This window comes from Pygoscelis adeliae, unplaced genomic scaffold (assembly GCF_000699105.1).
Source record: "Pygoscelis adeliae isolate BGI_AS28 unplaced genomic scaffold, ASM69910v1 Scaffold84, whole genome shotgun sequence".
NCBI lineage: Eukaryota > Metazoa > Chordata > Aves > Sphenisciformes > Spheniscidae > Pygoscelis > Pygoscelis adeliae.
The window spans coordinates 2,000,362-2,021,185 of record NW_008824754.1 but is presented as its reverse complement, the minus strand read 5'-3'; the positions used below and the strand labels follow the sequence as shown (position 1 = coordinate 2,021,185).

The following is a 20,824-nucleotide window of genomic DNA, read 5'->3' as shown; positions in this document are numbered from 1 at the left end:
ATAAACTGGCTGAGCAATGAGGATTTGGCTCATACCTGAGTAACGTATTTGCTTGAGGACAGAGGGAAGCTACTGCTGTGTTCCTGCTCCAACTTGGAAAACCTGCAGCATATGAGAAGTGCGTATTTTGGCTCACGAGAAGCACAGAGTTATAAGCAAGAGGGAGGGCCAAATTTAAATGGCCCAGTAATGCTACGGACTGTTGAATCGTGGCATTAAAAATGCTAATGGTGACCTCGACTCCTGGCAGCCTCAACTGTGCGTAGCTGATTTGAGACAGAGAAGTTGTTTACACACCTAGGAGGGATTGACTGTTGACAGTACTTTCAAAAAGAAGCTTAGGTATTCAAATTCTAATACAGCTGATGCATTCAAATAAGCCTTTTCATTTCTGGCCGTGCAAGGATGAAGGAGAGGTTGAATGATAGGTGAGAATGGCCTATCTTAGTGTGAGGGTTGGGACTGGCTCAGTGTCCTTTCTCTGCTGTGAATGGTTGTCTGTACTTGACAGTCAAATGTGCAACTTACAATAAAAGGACTGTCATCATAGCTGCTTGATTGCACTAAAAGTTCCTTCTCCTAAACTCATGAGCAATATAAAACTGGCGTGAACCTCCTTGGGGTTGGACTAGATGACCTTTAAAGGTCCCTTCCAACCCAAACCATTCTATGATTCTGTGATTGGCCATCAGGCCTGTGGAAGATAGCACCATCCCACAGCAATGCGGACTGTGTTTAGCCTTCAAGACTCTAACTTGATTTGTTTTGATTTCTCCCTTGGGCTCTGTTATTAGCCTGTTTGCTGATGGAAAGGACATAAATGGATAAGGCCAATGAAGCTTGACTTAACTTTTTTTTTAATTAACTACTCTCTAAATCTATGTAGTAACTTTCCTGGTTTGCGGGTTAGTCTCCAGGCCATGTATAAGCATATGCCTAATGTGTTATATGCCTAATGAGGAAAGAAAACAATCTCTCAAATTGCACACAGCCACTCTTTATTCTGTTGAAGTGTGCTTCATAAAAGCAGGGTGACCCTGAGGCCTGAAATCAAATTATTAAAAAATTGCTTCATAGTATTTAAAATGGCTGCAGTTCACGTGATGGATACATGTAGATTAATAAACTGCACAAACTTATTTTGTTTTTTCTTCCATATGATGCTGTCTTCCTTTGTAACTCGTTGTATTCATATAAGGATTTTTGTGTAACCTGTGGAAAAAATGGCACCATCTTTCCCATGCACTTTTGGAATGCGTGTGTAAAAGTAGTGCCATATGAACAGCCTGAAAAGGCATCTTCTGAGCCCCCAAACAGCCATGGACTTAAGTTTGGCACAGATTTCTTATGCTGCCATGCTAGCTTATCTCAGTGTTAACCTTGGAAATCTGGCCTTTGGAGGCAAGAAGTCAAGATCTGCAGTTACTGGAGACTTCTCCAGGGCTGTCTCTGCTTGAGAGTTTATCATAGCAAAGCATGTTGTTTTTGTTTTGTTTTAAGAGTGACTTCAACTGATGCTCTGAGGGTAACAGGGCTGAGGGTCTTCCCTCTCCAGCTTGTTGTCATCCTTCATAATTAAATGAGGAGAGTAACAGGTCAGAAGACGGAAATAGCATGCTGAGACTGTTTAAAAAAACCCCAAACCTACAAAACACAACACTCCCCCAAACCAAAAAAATCTGACTCTTATTCTGTTCACACAGGTAAGTAGACTGTATGTGTATCTCATTTATTCAATTTTTTTCCCCTCCCCAGGCATTTACCAGAAAAAGTCAAAGATGATGTTCAGCTAAAGAATATGAGTGGGCAGTGGTTTTATGAAGCAAAGTCAAAGAGGCACAGAGATAAGATACATGGAGCAGATATTATTAGAGCTTCCATGCGACGGAAGCCTGCCACTCTTGGTAAGCATTTTGTTTATACTTTATTTTGGAAAGGCTGGCTTTTACTTACCTAACCTCAGGCATAGTTGTCTGTGAAATATAAGAATAATATCAGTATCTCTACAAGCAGAAAATGATGCAAAAGAGATATTTTCCGTGTAGTTTACAGTGTAAACTTTCCTCTCCCCCAATGCTATGTATTAAAGACAGGATTCTGTGTGATGACTGCTAACAGGAGGGACTGGCTTGTGTTCATGTGTAGGACTAAAAGCCCTCTGCACTCATGGACTGCATTCCCATTTCTGTTTTTGAGGCCCTGTGAGCTACCCTGGAATGTGCAAAGAATCAGAAATTGAGGAAACTGCTCTTTAATGTAGATTTCCAAGCTTTTGGGTACTTAGTTTGAGACCTTTGAGGCTTAATTTATTTTTTATTTTTAAGGAGACCAAAGGTACTTCAAGTTGATTTGAAATGGTAGGCACTGAGCTAGTGGTTATAACTACTGAAATATAAGTGCTGGGAGCTCTGGCAGCTAGAACTGGCATCCTGTGTCCACATTACCTTTAAATGCACCCACCATTCCCCACATCATGGTGGGGACCCTCAAATGATCTATTAGAAACGTTTGTTAAAGCCAACTGTGTTCATGTGCCAGATAACAGTTGCAGACATTAATTTAGTAGTACAGATAGGTAGTAGTATATTGTGTGTAAATTGACTAACGTTGACAAGCTCGGTGCTCACTTGATAACAAATATTATATTCTGAAACTCTTATTTAAAAAAAATCAGAATGTGGGAGGATAATGCATTGTGTTTAACATCAGAAGTAAATACAGTGTTTTGTTTGGAGAGAAACAAAACAAAAAAGTAGAACGTAAGAGCTGCTCTACTGGACCAGACCAAAAGCTTGTCTCCTGACAAGCCTCTGAGAGTGCCTGGCAGCACATGTAGGCTCCAATGCCAGGACCAGCCTGCAGCCAATTGCACCTCAGACTTTTTTGAAATAGAGGCAGTATTTCTGGATTATTTTTTTCCCCCATTAATTTGTTCAAGAAGTTCTTTAAAGCCATGCCTCTTCAACATTCACTATGTCCTATCGCAAGGCATTTTAAAATGAAGGTTTTCTACATAAGAAGCAACAATTTCCTTTTCTGGTTTTGAACTGATCACCATTAATATTATCCCTGTGAGAGAAAATGAACAGTTAATCTATATTCACTAAAACATATATAATATAGTATACAGGATTTTATAGACTTCTGTTATAAATCTCACAGCATCAACTTTCTAATCTGAAGAGTCCTGGCCTATTTTGTCATTCTTTGTACAGAAAGTGATTTTTTTATCTTAGAGAAATTGACCCCCATCCCCTCTTAACCTCCTCTAGTTCTACTTTTCACTTAGAAGGGCAAGAGTCTTATTATTCTTACCAGATTGTATTGAACTTTGCAATCTTTTTTTTTTTTTTAAGTTCTATTAAGGGATTTTGCTATGTGCTAGTGAAACAAGTACGGTACTTCTCTCCAATACTGTGGATGGACTACAGCTTGCTACTTTCTGTAGGTTTTGTAGCTACGATTTAGCTTTGTCTTCCTGTGTCTAATCCTGCAATGTTACACCTTCTCAATTCCTATATTTCCAGAGATGAGTTTGGATAATGACAGTTTAGTCAGTTTGAGATTACTACATGATTGTTTTGGTTTTTTAAGTTAACAAGAAAAGGCCTGAAACAGAAAAGAATGCAAAAAATCACAGGTGGTTAGTGCAACATGTTTGTGGTTTTGGCTGGTTTTGGACTTGAAGGTTATGAAAATCAGCTGTAAAATTCTAGCTAAATTTTACAGTAACTTATAGCTTAAAGGAAAGTACTTAAAGCCATATTATCTTAAAGGAAGGTTAATTACTCTCAATCTTATTACTTGAACAAAGGGGCATACTGGTACATTCAGAACTATGTGCAATTGCTTGGTTTCAATGACTCATTAGATGTCAAGATATTTTTGCTTGCAGTTATGGATAGCAAAAGTGAGAATAAAAATCTTGCTTATTTTTGCACACTAAGAAATTCTTCATTTCTAAACTGTTGGAGAAGTGCGAAAAGCAGTAGAGGAAATAAGGTAAACTAATGTTTTGATTCTGAAAGGGGTTATCAGAATAGGATTCTGTCCCACCCCAAAAAGAAATGCAAATGTATTTGCATTTGCTGAATGAGGTTGGGTTTTTTGTTTGGTTGGGTTTTTTTATACTTACCTTCTTAACTTCTTGTGGTAATTCTATCCATAAAGGATTAGCCAGCTGCTTAAATGAGAGTTATGACCAACTTCTAGTTTACTGCTGTAAGATGGGAATAATTGACTTGATTAACCGAACTTCAACATATTTGCAGTTTCCTATGGTTTAATTGTTTTTGTTTCCTCAGGACACTGACATTGAATTTTTGATGTTTACCTAGCTGCAAGAACTGCAGGATCAGTCTTTACTGGGGTTGTCGTAGAGAACTCCATTTAGGATCACTTTAAGGTCTAAAGCAGATGTACCTGGAGTAGTGGAGTGAAGTACTCAGAGCAGTATGTGACATTTCTAGTAGCATTAAAAACAATTATTCTTTAGAAGGCACCAGATCTGCTTCTGTACACAATTCAAGTATAGTGGACTTCTGAAATAGCTGTAGGACCGAATGCAAATACTTGTATTTGCTTCTTAAGAAATCCTGTATGAACATATGGGAGACAACAATATTCTTGTTTCGTGTTTTAGCTGAAGTGAGTCAGAACAAATCGAACAAAGCAAAGAACAGCTGGGTAAGCAATGTTAATAAAGAAGTCTTTGTGCCACCAGAACTATATGGCATTGTGGAACATCAAGAAGAAGAACAACAACTGAAATCTAGTTCAAGGTAAGCTGTCTGTTTAATCACACTTAGTATGTATATATCGCGACTGGTGAAACTTGTGAGCTGTAAGTTCCATCCAAAATATTGTACTTGCCTCTTCCTTCAAAGTTCATCAAAAGTCTCCTCAGAATTGCCCAAAGAATTGGTGCATGTGAAAGGCTGACAAATCAGTCATGCATTGTTAATTGTTCTGCATTTGAATGCAGAACAATCTTCGGCTTACCTCTTCAAGGAAAAAGTTGCCAATGGTGTATAGAATGGTCCCACACATGTTCTCATGCCACAACTTAGTCTGGCTCCCAGAATTGAGACCAGGATTTTCTGGTTAGAATGGCTGGCCATGATCAGTCATCTGCAGTTAGTAATAGGGGGACAATAACCTCTGCATCTCTTCATTCAGTCACTTAATGAGACCAGACTATTGATTCAGCCTGAATTTTAAGCTTGGATCACATGAAGAATCAGAGACTGAGAAATTGCACTTTAGAATTTTCCAGATTTTTGGGTGCACAGTTTAAGACCTCTGAGACTTTTTTAAGGAGACCAAACGTATTTCAGGTGGAAAGAACCAGAATCTTTGGATAATTGCAGAAAATAAGTCAGATTCTACCAAGAAAAATAAATGTCTTTCTGGAAGGGAGAAGCTTCCATTCAGAGTAAGGCAAGACAGTCAGCTTGGATATGCCTGAATGGCTACAGTTGTTGCAGGAAAGCTGGATGATGAGTAGTTTCTGAACTGCAGAGTGATTTAATACAAAATCCTCTATCTCAAGTCCGTAAGCATCATAAACAGCTCCATTTTGATTTGAAATATCCTGAGTTGATTTCCAAGACACAGACATGTCTTCTCTTTAAAATACCTACATGTATTCATTGGCTGTGTGAAAAGCTTTCTAAAAGCCTGCATTTGAAAAAGAAAGTGCTGCTCTCTTAGCTAGGGTGACAGCAGGTGGAAATGAAATGTCTTTAAATGGCCAGATTCCTCAACACCATTGAGGAAACAAGAATGAGGGTGTAACAGCAATAGCTATTGTTTGTGCTTTCAGTGAACAGAGTGAGGTAAGAGCCAGAGTTACTACTTAGGATGACTGTTTTACTTCTGGTTCTGCCATTGATCAGCTCTATAACCTTTCACTTTCTTGTCTGTCTTTTAAGTCCTTCTCTGTATGTCATCTGTTTTTTCTTTGCAGCAAGGCTTGTCTCCTACTATGCATTTATACAGTATCTAGTAGCAGTTGAATCTTTCACTTTCGTGGTCTGCAAACTGGGCACACACGTTCACGATGAATGGCACCAAAGGTTGGTGTGAGTCTTAACAACTCTGGCTTGCATTACTGGTCTTTCTTATCCTTTATGTATCATTATCAATGAACTCAAAGAGGTATTTGTCTTACCCACATCTGAAATTGTGCTGAAAAAGGTCAGATAAACTGCTTTGTTATAGCCTTCCCAAAAAATGAAGTTGTACAGTAAGGATGATAACGTTGTTTATCACAAGAAAGAGCTTAGCTCCCCCCCACCCAAATTGGCTGATAATGCTGACAGAGTTAGTTGTTACTGAATGTAGTTTTTTACAGGTGGCTTTTACCTTCAGGAGATTGTTATGGAGTTATTTCTTTATGGACAGCACAAGACATGCTGCTGTCTAGTATATCTTTTAGAATATTTTGCATGTCATCTTGCACATCAGGAAAAGAGGATGATACTTTAAACGAAGTACAGCCTTATAATGTTATTCTTACCATTACAACTCCACAAATTGTGTGTGATTGGTAGAGAGTAATACATCTCATAGACTGCCAGGGCAGCCTCTTCAAAAATATATAACATAATGAGGTTTAAGAACATGTAGACAATTGTTTGGAATATGACCAACTTGATAGTGGTCTTTAACTTGAGGTGATTTGATGACTTATTTCAGGTCACAGCCATGTGAAGCTTGATAATTATTGTCCAGGACTCTCTCCTGCCCTTTGCTCCAAATTGTGCCAGAAATTAATCAGCCTGTATGTCTTGTTCATGTGTGCTCATACTCTCACCAATAGCTCAAGATCTTCTCTCTAAAGCAAGCTCACACAGTCCAGGATTTATGAGACCGTTGGAGGTGAACCTTAGGAAGTGATCTATAATATGTGGGCTGAATGCTTACTTGCATTTACTTTTGCATAAATACTTGATTAGATGTCTCATTATTTGCTTCTGAAATGTCAAAAGCTGAAGCAAGGAAACATGGCAGGGCTATGTGCAATTCATTGCTTATGATTTCAGTATGGGCTTATTTCACTACAATTCAGATTAGTCTACACAACATTGCATGTGGGAAATTGCAGGAGGCACCATATGTTTTTAAAATACTCCTTTCTGTTCTCTTGATACTGGACTTTGAAAGAAACTGGTCCGACATGGCTGTGGGCCTGTCTCTAATGGTAGCAGCTGATCACGAATTGAGGGGAAACAATGCTGAGAAAGCAATAACCCCACCAGTTGGGGTGGGAAGGGAAAGCCTAGACATGACAAACATTTACTTTGACTGTTAGGATAGTAGAGCCACAAGGAATTAATTGACTCTTCCTCTTGCAATGCAATAGTCTCAATATGACTAGAACTAGGAGGATGAAACAGTATCATTCTGGAGCTTGGGATTGCATAAAGTGAGTTCACAACTTCTGGTGTCCAAATGCTACACGTGGTTCAAGCACTTGGACTTCTAAAACATTTTAAAGTGCTACTTTAAGGGTAGGTCTGTGGGAGTTGTGGGGTTTAGGGTTTTGTGGGGTTCTTTTCCTCCTCTTCCTCTAAGAGTGGGCTTCAGGCCAGCACTGGCTTGCAGGCTTTTCATAAACTGAACAGCTGCTAACCTGAGGATTGGGACCAGAAGGTATGTGATAACAAATTACCCAGACTTCTTTTGTTCTGGATCCTATTCTTAAACTAAAACAATTCTTACTGAATGTGAAGAAAGTTCAGTTCTGGCAGATCTGTTTGTAAATTGCTGAGAGTCAAATCCAGCCCTGGGGCCAGTTCAATTGCTGTTGAGTCAGGGTGCTGCTATATTAGGTGGAACAGAAATCAGCCCACAACTATATTCTTAAAACTAGCATAGTGATCTTCATCCCCACACCCCAAGTATCTAAATTCAGTAATGAAGCTATGAACGATTTTTTTTCTTGGGCATTATATCACTGTGGTACTCTTCTTGCATACTGGAACCTTTACAGGCCAGGTGTGTGAAGTGTCTTTGAAGGTGTAACCTTGCACAGAATGAGTTTTCATAGGGTGAGTCAGACTGTCAATATTACCTCTGTTCAGTGACACCTTCTGTCTATATGCTGAATCTCAAAAAAGGGCAATATTAAAGGGACTTTACCTTTCAAGTTAGGTTTGTATGTTGTTTTCTTCCCTAGGCTAGAAAATATTCTCAGCTTACACTGAATAGGTGACAAGCGTGGGTCCTAGAGTTCTGTAAGGTGAAAATTTGGACAAAAGCCCTAATTCTTAAAATCCACGTAACTTTTCTGGAATAATAGGGGTGCTGGGATACCTAGATAAGGACATTTTTGTGGGGTACTGTTAAATTGCACTAGCTTTACTTGCACCAGATTCTTCACCCTTCAGGATGAGCCCAGGAAAGCTTATTTGTTTGAATGGGAGGCCATTTCTGAGTGGACTGTATTGACAACACCTGCAAATCTATAACCCCTTTCTCCAGCTTTGCTCCTGCCTTGGCCCTGTTGCCTCTTGGTTCCTTTCCAGTCTGTGTGGAGTTTGGGCCTTCGCTGTGGTTCTCAGCACTTTGTTTTGCTGAATTGCAGTGCAGGAATTTTTTAATCTGGGTGTATTTATCAGCTTGGCTTCATACGCTCTCTCTTAGATTAACCTTGTGAATGCAGCATATCTGGGAACTGTTTGTTCAGTTTTCCCATCTGTAGGGGTTGAAGGTAAACTCATATTTTCAGACCCTTTGTTGTGAAACTTAGTTATAGGGTCCTGGGTGTGGTTTTTTCCTCTACTTTGTTTTTTTTAGAGCAGGGTTTTCAGTATGTAATGTCAAATTAACAACTCTTTAATTACTCTATAGTAACTCTGAAGTAGCATTGCACTAAAATATTGTGGGATTGTGTGTGTGTTCAATGAGACTTCGTTACCTCCTCACCTGTAAAAACTGCAGACTGAAGAATGTCTTATCGGTTTCTTGCAGCCCAGGGTACATAACAGTATTTTCCTTGTTTAAAATGAGGGAAAGGTTGAAACGTTAATGACCTAGACCTTAAAAACAAAACAAAAACAAAACAAAAAAAAAACCCAAAACAAAAAAAACCCCAACAAAACCCAAACATGTTTGTCCTGTTGGGTAGTAAATGTTGTAGATGAGACACAAAGTGCAGGAGCACACAAGTGCTCATAAAAACAACACCACAAACTCAAGTGCTTATAAATATAAAAGCAAGAGCACAAACTCCAGTTCAGCAGAACAAAGTTTCTGTAAATATATGTATTTTCAGACTTTAAAAAAAGAAAGTATTAGAACTAAGGTTAAAAACTGTAATGTGGAATGATGTTTTTTGAAAATAAATTAAAAGTTGCGATATTGAGCTCTTTGAGAACTAGAATTTTTTTCTTATTTAGGATCAGAGAAAAATAAAAAGAGCAATAACAATCTATTATACGTGGTGTGCACATATAAGAGGCTGCTGCAGTTAGTGTTGAAATATAAGAACAGTTTATTTTTTTCACCCATAAGAGAGTTTCCATTACAAGATCAGCTCATACCTTAAGTTTGTATCACTGTGCATGGTGGTATATTTCTTAAAGGTAGTGTCGAACCAAAAAAGCAAGGAAGAGATACAGAAGTTTATAGCTCAGATTACAACTGCTATTTTTTTCCTAGCTTTATGTTCAGGCTGCTCATTATGGTGTCATCTCATCATCTTCATAGTGATGTTTTTCCCATTTGTAAAATGGGAGTGATGTCATTTCTCGGACACACTTAGCAGTCCAGAGGCAGGCAGCCTTTCAAGGCTTTTCTAAACTTCAAGGTTAACTGTACTGCACCCTGGAGAAGATGGGAAAGTTGTTCTCTCCTCAGCAGGGCAGACTGTTGCCAGTTACCTGATTGGAGAGATCTTTGTCCATGTGAGGAGGCAGCTCCTGTTTGAACCTGGAACTTGATGACAGCTGGGAGCTGTTTTCTTGTCCTGAGATACCACATCTGCCCTCAAAAGCATTGTCTCATGGCTCTGCTACTTACCTATCAATATCTAGAAGCCTTTTCACCCATGCCAAAGATCGTTGACCAAAGAAATATTCAGTACCAGAATCTCCTTGTACATCTATATCGGAAAAAACTGTAGGAGTTGCTTTCCTGCCTAGCCTGAGGTCATATTTCCTACCTGGAGAATATTCATTTTCCCTGCCTTGTACTGTTTCCCCCATCCCCAAAATCATAAGCATGTAAGTTGGTTAATGCCAGTGTTTTCTATATAAAGTTAAGATACTGAATGTGGTTGTTATATGAAGACGGTATTTCAATCCACATCTAACTTCCATCTTCAGAAAACAAATGCTTTTTCATATCTGAGATTTTTAGATAAACTCAAATTATAAAAATCTGATTGTTTTGGAAAAAAACCCCTTGCATGATTCTGCAAATAGATGAAATATTTATTGATATAATGTAGGAGCTGTCTCTTCTAGCTGTTTTAATTTCTCCTTATTTGGGCTATACTTAGTCAGGATCACAGGTAATAACTTACTTCACTTATGCTATTAAACTACAGATTTTATAGATCTTAATTCAAAGAATAACTTATAAGCTGTACCTCTGAGGGGATGTGTTGTCATCTGCAGCATGTCACATCTTTGCTATAGTGGTGAAGAGGTTCCTCTGATTTTTCTGACTTGGACACTTTGCAAAACTCCATTTTTATCAGAGTTTGGCACTTTCCTCCTCTTCGATTTCAGCCCTAGAAATATAAATGTAGGACAAGGATGGAGACAGCAACACTGATATTGTTTGGAGAGTGGCTATATTTACATAAAGCTTGCTCAAAAATCTAAAAGATGTAAAAAATATGGTTTATGTCATGCCAAGTAGAAGTTGTATTGAATTCTTTAACAAGCAAAACAATTTTTACAAGGAAACAAAGCAGCGAGAATATCCCCTTGCTATGGAAAGGAGAAGGTTTGCTTCTAAATCTGATGAGAACAGGCCAAATAGAAAACTTGAGGTGCCAAGAGGTTATATTCGAGTATGTATAAACAAATCTCCGATTTACGTTTTGAAAAAGTCTTAAAGTAATGTCCTGTTTGCTGAAGTTGTTATATGCTTTTTCTTTGCAGCTCTAAAACAATAACCTCTGTGTTAGACAAACCAGAGGAAAGACCTATGAAGGCAGCAATCTCGCCAGTAAAGGTATGATTGGTATTAAATATGGCAGAAGCTCTCTCTTACATTTTGTGTGTTTCTTTGCTTCAGTGATAAAGATAATTAAAGATTTGAGGAAGAAAGATAAGTTGGAAAAAAATGAGTATTTTTTGTTTTGGAGCGAGATAATGGAAAACACTGTAAGTTCAGTGCTAAAGTGCTGTTACAGCTATCATCAGTGGCTGTCTATGCTCGACATTGTTTCCAATCTCTTCAGCCACTGAAAAGAATTGTCTTGCTGTGTTCCAATATCTCTAAAGTCACAGAAGTAGAGATAAAATTATTTAACTTGCAACAATTTGGGATTTTCAAGTGTCTAAGTGGTGGCTTATCTCTGTTGTTTGTGACTTCAGAAAGAACAGGATGAGGCTATCACTAGCACTTCTGATAGTTCCCTCGTTCATATTGTTTAGTTTTTTGTCATGTATCCAATTTAAGAGGCATGCTTTCAGATTCTTTGCTGACAGAGTAGTGAGGCAGAAGAAATCACTGCACTTTCATTTATTTTGTCAAGACTGTACTGATAGAACAGTTTGACTGCAATTATAATGTTCATTCCCCTTTTTAGCAAAGGAGAAATCCATTTAATTCCACTGCATCAGGTGATAACTTGAACAGTGGGGAATCAGAAAACAGACCGGCCACTCTACCTCAGCTATCACAAAAGGGTAAATATACTTATTTAGCACATGACTGTGAATGTCTTGATGGTTGATGTGGAAATTAGTTTTACTTTCATTGCTTCTTTTTGTAAGATATCAAAACCTGTTTTATCTTAACTACTTGGAGTTATCAACTAGTTCATTTCAAACCCCATGTAAAACGTGAATATACTCAGGAAATGGCTGTTTATGTGAGTAAATGGGTTTTGCTTCCTTTCTTTCACTCACAGTTCTAGTCAGTATTAAGCACTTCAGCCGAGAGGGCTGTTTGTCCTGAATTGCTGTTAAGAGAACAGAGAAATTTCAAGGAAATTTGGCATGGCTGCCTTTATGACCTTCCAGTCATTGCTGCTATCGGCTCAACAGAAGAAGCTGAACTCTTTGATCTTTACTTTTTTCCTTTGTTTTCTCAGTCCTATTTATTTTTGAATACTCCCTTTCCTGCAGTATTCTCTGCAAGCAAGTAGATGAGTGATGATATATCACAATACAGGCATTTGAAGTTGTCATTTACAGGCTCATATGTGGAAATGACTGTCTTGTCTGTTATGAAGCTTACCAACAGGAAAAAGGAAGACTTGCACGTTAGGAATAAAAAAAATTTCATCTCCCTACTGGGGGATCACTCCTGCATTTTACCTTGTTCCATATGAATGTGGAAATAGCCTGTTTCCATTTCCATAGGTTGCTGTTTATGTTCTGAACCTGAAAAGGTGTATGCATATTCAAAAGCTGCCCTTCCCTGCAAAGTTTGTTCCTCTGAATAACACTGAGCAAAAATTTGGTGTGCTCTCTATCTTTGGAATCATCACATAGTTACTATTTCTAGAATGAGAAACAACTGCAGGATTTTCATCTGTTAAAACTTCCTGTTACATACAAATGAAATCAATGCCTATGTTGAATTTCCTCCTGTGTTTTACTGCAGGTGTTTTTAATAAACCAATATAATCACTGCATTCTAGATCTGCACTGTCATACTCCTCTGTTTATGCAGATGAATATTATGTAAACTCATGATTTCTTCTCTATATATGTCTTACAGAACTTTTGTCACTCTCAGAAGAGAGCCAGTCTAAACCAAACTTACAAAATGATGAAACAGAGAAACATAAGAAGCCTTCTGTAGAACTTACTGATGAATTGCAGAAGGGACTAGTTAAACGTCCTGTCCCAAAAGCTAGAAAATTAATTCACAAAGCAACAGATCCTGTGTCGCAAAGAGAAGACTTTGTTCCAAAACCAGCCAAACGGACTGAGAGGATGAATGGCATTGGTGCACCACCCAGGGGCATTCTGAAGCGCAGTTCAAGTTCAAGTTCCACTGACTCAGAAGTTCGTGTTAGTCAGATGTTAGATGTTCAGAAAAAGAATGCTCTTCCTACTGCAACTATTTTTGAAGGAGAAGCTGAGAAGAACTCTCTTATGGAAGAAGTGGAAGACTCCACACAAATTTCACTGGAAAAACTAAAACAAGTGAGGTTCTCCTCTAGCACAGGTAGAGGAAAACCTCTGCAAAGCCCACAGCTACACCATGGTAGAGAAAAAGGAGAGTTTGATTTGTTAGAATCTGATGAAATAAAGAGTAGTGGAAATGATGCTATTAGATCAGATTCATTTGGGAATAAACAAATTTCTGCTGTAAAGCCTTTGGGAACCTATTCATCAGCTTTACAAGTAAAAACAATAGATGGCTTACAAGGTGATACATCGGCATCTGGTCCTTGTGACACTAATAGGTCAGTCTTCCTGGTTAATGAAGCCTTGCAGACAAAGACAGTTACTCCTAAGAAACTTGAAACTCCACAGAAGACCTCCAGCAATATCCTGCCAAATAGCAATAATGAACTGAGTGTTGATGAGACGCATGAAAATAAAGCCAACCAGTTCTTGAGCCATGAATCAGTGTCACACAAAAACTTTACTGGTAAGAGGCTAATACAAGTGAAGAACAGAATGCAATAGCATATAGCACATATTCATTAATGAATAAATCACTTGTACCTAAGAATTAACAACTAGGAAATGGAAATAGTAGGAACATGCTACATACTGCAGAATTAAATTCTAAATCACTTTTTTTTGTATTTTAATGCTTTAATGTAGCCAATATTTTTTTAGATTATATTCTATTGGGTATTCTTAAGAATTAACAATCACATCAGAGCCTGGATAGGCACCTTTATTGTGGATGATGAAGGTGAAGTGATGGCATTTGGATAAAATTCCTGCCATAAGGCCTGGTAGATCTGTCTGCATGGGTACAGAAGAATTTTTGGTGTACTGCTGTCGACTGTCCTTGATAGTAATCCAATTGTGACTTGGGGACCTGCTCATGGGACTAAACACAAATATGCTGGGTTATGCCCCGCCCCCGCCCAGCCCCCCCTTCGATGTAGCCATTTCCTTTAGAATGGGGATAACCAATCTTACCTGCTCGCACCCTCAAGAGTAATATGATTAGTCTTCCAGTAGGATATCTCTGTGCAGGAGTTTATTTTTCACTCTATTGCCTGCAGTATGGTTCTCTCCAAAAACTGAATGACAGAGAACTCTCTTCTCTGCTAACAGTTTAAAAAAAAAAAAAAAACAAAAAAACACTAAAAAAACCCTAAGAGATTTTTCAAAATAGATTGAACATTTATAGAGTCCTGTGTCTGATTCCTAACTCTGATAAGTTTGTTTACATCGTAGATGAACATCAGTTTTCTGCTAAGACAGAAGCACATGAGGTGTCAAATACCAATTCTGCAAGTCTTCAAGGTAAGCCTGATCCTGTTGAGGAGCAAGATGATAAAACCACTTTCAAGCCTGACAAACATGCTGATGAACTCATGAAAGTGGCCGATGAATCTGTATCAAAAGTTTTAGATTGGTTTAAAAGAAGTTCTGGTTCTGAAGATAGGAAACATGTATCAGCTAGCTCCCAAGGCAGGGAACCCAAAGAGGAAGTGGACTTCTCAACCAGAACAGCAGTTCTTCCTGCAGAACACAGTGGGCCTAGCATGGATGGAAAAACGGAAATTAGAGAAGAGTTACCATTTAGGAAGATTAAACAATGGAACAGTATTTCACCTACATCATTTATTTCAAAAGATACACAGCTGTTAAAAGAGAGGATGAAACCTACGAAACGGGAAAAGAATGAAGAGCAAAATGACAAATCGTTAACTGAATTTGACTGTACAAGAGTTGAAGAAAAAGAACATGGTCAAGAAATCAAGCAACAAAATCAAAAATCAAATATTTTGGAACATCAAGAACACAAGCTACCAGCTCAGAAATGTGAATCGGAGAAGGCAATACAAGAAAAAAGAAAAATAAGGAAGATCAGAGTATTCTGGGAAAGGGATAAAACTATCCCCAGTCATGGAGAGAAAGAAGTTAGTATCAATACTGATGCATCAGGTGGCGGTGCATTGAAAGGTCTCAGAGAAAGTGATAAAATAAAACCAACTGCGGTATACTCACCTAATGGATTGGATGATCACAGCAAGAATACGTTAAGAAGTGCTGAACTAAGTTGTGCAAGCCAGGCTTCAAGAAATGAATATCAAAACTCTTTTGAGTTTGGACCGGGCCATGCAGTTGAAAAGCCAGAAAGAACACTTCCATCTGACAGTGAAGTTCATGAATATACAGAATCGCCAAAAGCCAGTAACTTGCAGCCAAGTGTTGGTGCCACTTCAGCTTCCCCAGAAAGCAAAGACAAAGATGAGAAAGAAACACTTAAAGGAGAAGTTACTGCTTGTTCCCAACAGAAGCCCAACTTCCAGATTTTGTCTTTAAAAGAAAAAATGAATGAAAAGTCCAAGAATCAAATTTCAGATCCTTTACAATTCCAGAGTTTGAGAAAATTCTGGGATACCAGAGTTAAATTACAGAGTAGCATTGATAGGGGGCATGTTTCTTTGCAAAATAATACTAGTTCGATAACCTATGAAAGAAAATCAGAGGAAGATAAAGGCAGAAATAACGTGAGCAAGCAAGAATTAATTCAACAACAAAACCAAATATCTGAGAGAGAAAAACCACAGAAACTAGGTTCTGTGGCATGTGAACTCCCTCTAGGATCTCCTACCCTGAAAGGTCTGAATGTGACACACACAAAAAATACAGACTCTGTCCAGCTGGACAGAAAACCAGTTATCTCAAAACTCCAGGGAAAGATGAGTCTTCCAGAGCAAGAAGTTAAAGAATGTGTAGAAAAAAGTGTTGTTTCATCAAAAGAACATCATGTTTCCTTGCAGTTGCTCCAATCACCTGGTGATAAAGATGCTTTAAAGGAGACAGCAGTAGATGACTGGCTATGTTTACCTACAGAAAAAGTGGAGAACAAGACGACTCCATTAGATATCAATCTTTTTAAAGAGGAAGCTGAGCTTAATGTATTTAAATTAGGCCTAAAGAGGTTAGAAAAGGAAGCCTCTGAGATGACATCTAGCTTGAACCTGAAAGAAAAGATTTTGAAAGGGACAACTTTTCACTCAAATCAGTGCAAGGTCTTTGAAAGAACAGTAGAACAGATCCATGACATTTCTCCTGCTGATCAAAAAGAAGAAATTGGCAAAAGCACAGGAAAAGTGAATGTGCCATCCACAGATGAGCATGAAAACAAAAAAAGCCTCAGGAAACTGTTTAGGGAATTTGAACCTTTCTGTCTACGACATCAGGCAGCAGACAAGGATGATACTCTTGAGGGTTCTCATAGGGCTCAAGCTGGTTTGCAGAACCTGCTCAGAGAAACCTTTGCATTTCAACCTTCTGAATATAGAAGGGTGGGAATGAAAACATCCAATGACACAAATAGTATATCACTAACTAATTGTAGTGTAGAATCAACATGCCAAGAAGATACAGGTCAGCCTGAAGAGGTCAATGAGACCATAGAAAAGTCTGTTGCCCCATCCAAGGTCAGTGGCTTGAGTTCTGCTTTAGCGAAGCTGCTGAAGGAGGCCTCTGAAACACCACCTCCTAAACCAAAACGTGCCGACCGCACATTATGGAGGACTGCTGAGGTGGAAGTTAAAAGCACGACCTATGAGCATGATGGAGAGTTGCCGCAGGAAGTCAGTGAGACTATAGAAAGATCTGCACTGTCCAAGGCTGAATATGGAGTATTTGATGTTAATTTGCAGAAGCTACTGAAAGAGGTGTCTGAAACACCAGCTTCTGTGCTGGAAAATATGGATAAGAAAATGCAAGGTAAAATACAGACTAGTCGAAATATGAATGTTTCACATCAACAAAAGAGAGATTATCCTCGAGAAATACAAGAAACAATAGAAAAAACTTCTGTTTCAAATATTGCAAAATTCAGTGAATTCAGTTGCTCTTTAGAAAAACTTCTTCAAGAAGCATCTGAAGTTTCATGTCCAATATCCAAAGAGTTACATAAACAAGAAAAGTTTGGGGATCATATGTTTCCATCACAAAAAGAGACTCTATCCATGACAATGTCACAGCCACATGATGCTTTAAGTAGCTATCATACACAGATGAAGATAGCTATGAAAGGGGGAGCTCCAGAACAAAATATCAAAGCTTCAGTAAATGATCTTGCAGTAAGTGAAATTGAAGCTTCTGATCTTCCTAAAAGAAATGGAGCTATTAATAAAATAGAAGAGAGAAATATGGCTCCAGTTGATCCTCCTCCCTTAGAAAGAGAGACCAATATGATTGCAATCAAGCCATTCAAGATAAGCGAAAAAGGAAGGAGAGACGAAAGCACATCCTTGGATGCCTCTGAAAAGAATTCAGGATCTAAAGCACTGTCAAAATTCAGAAGAGCACCACTCAAAGATGAGAGCAACTCACCCCAGCCAGAAGGACCTCAGCTCTGCCTAATGCCTCAGCATGAGGATAATGATGAAGAAGGGGACAGCTCAAATTTGGGATCCAAGTTTTCAGATGAAAACTCTGATTCCCACTCTGGAACCGGAAGTTCAACTCGTGAGCCAATTGATTTCTAAAATTCATGGTGCTGGGTTGTTAAACATGGCTACAATTTTTTCTGGTAGCCAACTTGAAATATGTTAACCGAAAGTCTGTGATACTTATTTCTTAATTGAATGCTTTGGATATTTGTTTGGGAAGGATGGGAAGAACTAATTAAGTCCTTTAATTGGAAAGTGTTTGACAAACACGTGCTACATTTGGGTAAGCCTTTTTAGTAAGGGGAGTTTAACAGCATGAATCAATCACATCAGTCTTCATGATTTACCCTTTTCTTCCTCCCCGTGACATCGCCTTCAAATTAATAACATTGTAACACTCAAAATCTGGTATTTCTTTTAAATATACTGGATTAAAAGAGGAAAAAAAAATAGCAGTGGCTGACTGGGTTCGTTCTTTAGTTTTACCTTTGAAGACTAGCTGGTTAATATTTATCAGTGGAATGGCTGGATATAAAGACAATACCAATACTCTGCTATTTCATTTAGTACTGCTGCCTGTTGCACTAGAAAGTGGCCATATAAATGAAGTGTAAGGCCTGGTTGGTTGCCTGATGGGGAAGAAAGTGAGGTAGGGAGAGGAGAGAGGGTCTTAAAGGTTTCTGAAGGAGCTAGGTCTGTCTTGATTCTGCCCTTGGAGACAATTGCATAAATTCAGGGATCCAAATATCTCCACAGCTAGGTTTTTTGTGCTTGTTACTCAAGTATTGAAACAAAATTACTTTCTATGGGGAGTAAATGTAATGGACAAATTTACACAGAGGGAAAAACTAAAGCTATTAAATTTTTTGTGCTGATTCATAACAAGATGGTTACAAAATGGCTAAAGTCGGAGTTTATCCTATATTGTTCTTAGACAATTAAGTGCCATAATTGCCCCCAAACCCCTTATTAGTCAGTACAGCGAGAGATACCTACACAGGGCAAATCAACCAACCTGCTTCTCTCTACTGATGGCTGAGAGAATTTAGAGAGAGTGAATGGACACAAAATTAGATATTTATTTTGTTTGTTTTGGATTTATTTTGTATTTTCATTGAATGTTCACTGTCTTTGCTAACAGTTAAAATAGATTCTCATGAGAAATCCATGGTTGATTTTTTTAGTGACTTGCTTAAAATGGCATGTCTGCGTGTGCAGTGTTCATGTGTTTTGTCTCGTAACAGGTTCAGAAGAAGAATTAAACCCTGTTTTGATGGCTTTGAAAAGGAGTGCAGATAGGAAAATGCCTTCCAAAAGTCTAGAGGACATTCCATCAGCCACCTCAAGTGAGCACAAAGCTTGTGTGTGTCTCCCATGACCCCTAGTTTGGCTTAAACATGTTCATGCTGGTCTTCCGTACAGCTTTGCCAAGTAGTAGTTTTTGTCTTTGTTTCTCAATAAGCCGTATGGAGCTTGTACTGCAGAGCTGAATTCTTTTCTCATACGGTTTAGTTTTCAGTCCTTTGTGTTAATTTTGAAACAACACTGGTCTATGAAGCAGACATCTATCAAAAATGCACTGTGTTAATCAGTGATGAACTGTTTCTTGGATAGTTTTTCAATAGTGAAAGTATTGGCAACTACCCAAATTGGTAATGAGCAATAACTGCCATTGTCCCCTGGCTGCTTGCTTGGGTCAAATTAGTAGACGGTGGAAGTATGAAAAAATCATCTTAGTTTAGTAGTGTTTCACCTGTGTATTCTAGCAGTTAACACACCAAACTCACTTTAAGAGAATACAGTGAGACAAGACTGTACTTAAAATTCACTCCTGACTTCCCTCAGTAGCCTCCTAGGATTTTTTTTTTTAAATTATTATTCCTGTCTTCCTTCACCCTGCCCCTGAGTGTTTTCATGCTTATCCCATGTCTAATGGGGAAGACATAAGATGAACTTACATTTGTAAACTGAAGTGTGGAGGTGTAGATTTTGAAAGATGTTGGCTATTGTTGGCAAATTACTCTTCTAATACTACTTATGCTATTGCTTGCTTCTAACTAGTTTCTAGGTTTTAGGTATGCACTAACATTGTTGCAACAGCACACTGATAGAAACTGAGTCAACATGAGACTGCTGCTTGGATGTAGGCTTGAAGCAGTGTGTGAAGTAGAAAGCATCTCTTGAATTTAACCATTCCCACGGCTCCGCTGGTTTGTTTGGGTTTTTTGTCCTCATTACTCTTAATTCTGTGATTACCACTGCCATCCCTTTTATCAAACTGAACAGCAAAATTTCTAACTATGTGTTACTTTTTTCCTGCACAGATAAAGGAAAAATAAATAATCCAAAGGAAGAATTAGCTCTTAGTGCTGAAGATGGTAAATATCTTTTGTGTCTGCATGGAAGTTTACTGTTTTTTCAATGGCCTCTTGTTTGCTAGTGAAGGAGTTTTGAAACCAAGAATTGTGTTGCGCTTTTAGATTTGATTAACTTCAGCATGACTTAAATGCTTTTGCAGAATTTTGTTGTGTTGTTTTTTTCTTAAGGAATATGCTTATATCTAGATCAGCTAGACCAGCTGCTGTTGATATCATCAATCCATTAGTGCATTACAGATGCCTTACTGTTAAATTTTTCTGTATGCCTTTAGAAATTCCAAATCTAAGCAGAATAAAAGCAAACCTGATCCAAGAACATGTGAAGATGAACACAATAGAAAACCATCAAATAACACTGAGTATGGTGGAATATAACACACAATCCTTTATTTACTGCATTAAAAAAACAGTTGTGCACAGTTGCATTTATTGTCATGTTTTAGATGCTTTAAAGCATTCTGCATGTTAGTGGCCTATAGTATAATAGGTTGACCGTAACATAATAGGGTGCATGCAATGTCCAGTAAGTTAACAAGACTTAAGTAGCGTACTATGCTTTGCTTTCAAATGGAGACCCTGTACTGAAAGCATGTTATATATTCAATATGGAATGTGTAGACGCTTATCTGAAAAGGGTGGGGGTTTTGAGTTAAATTTAAGAGTGAAGTTTTGAAAAAATGACACTCTCGGCTAAATTGGTAGCTGT

General features: G+C 38.2%; 1 protein-coding gene across 1 annotated transcript in view; it reads left to right on the top strand.

The window, feature by feature from the left end:
- SYTL2 (synaptotagmin-like 2) overlaps positions 1 to 20,824 on the top strand; it is a 43,824-nt gene that overhangs the window by 10,904 nt on the left and 12,096 nt on the right. The window contains exons 2-9 of the mRNA XM_009323463.1: positions 1,756 to 1,904; positions 4,643 to 4,781; positions 11,118 to 11,190; positions 11,771 to 11,870; positions 12,910 to 13,791; positions 14,559 to 14,627; positions 18,985 to 19,086; positions 20,065 to 20,118. Coding sequence (XP_009321738.1) covers positions 1,756 to 1,904; positions 4,643 to 4,781; positions 11,118 to 11,190; positions 11,771 to 11,870; positions 12,910 to 13,791; positions 14,559 to 14,627; positions 18,985 to 19,086; positions 20,065 to 20,118 — 1,568 coding nt within the window. The remainder of the gene's footprint in view (positions 1 to 1,755; positions 1,905 to 4,642; positions 4,782 to 11,117; positions 11,191 to 11,770; positions 11,871 to 12,909; positions 13,792 to 14,558; positions 14,628 to 18,984; positions 19,087 to 20,064; positions 20,119 to 20,824) is intronic.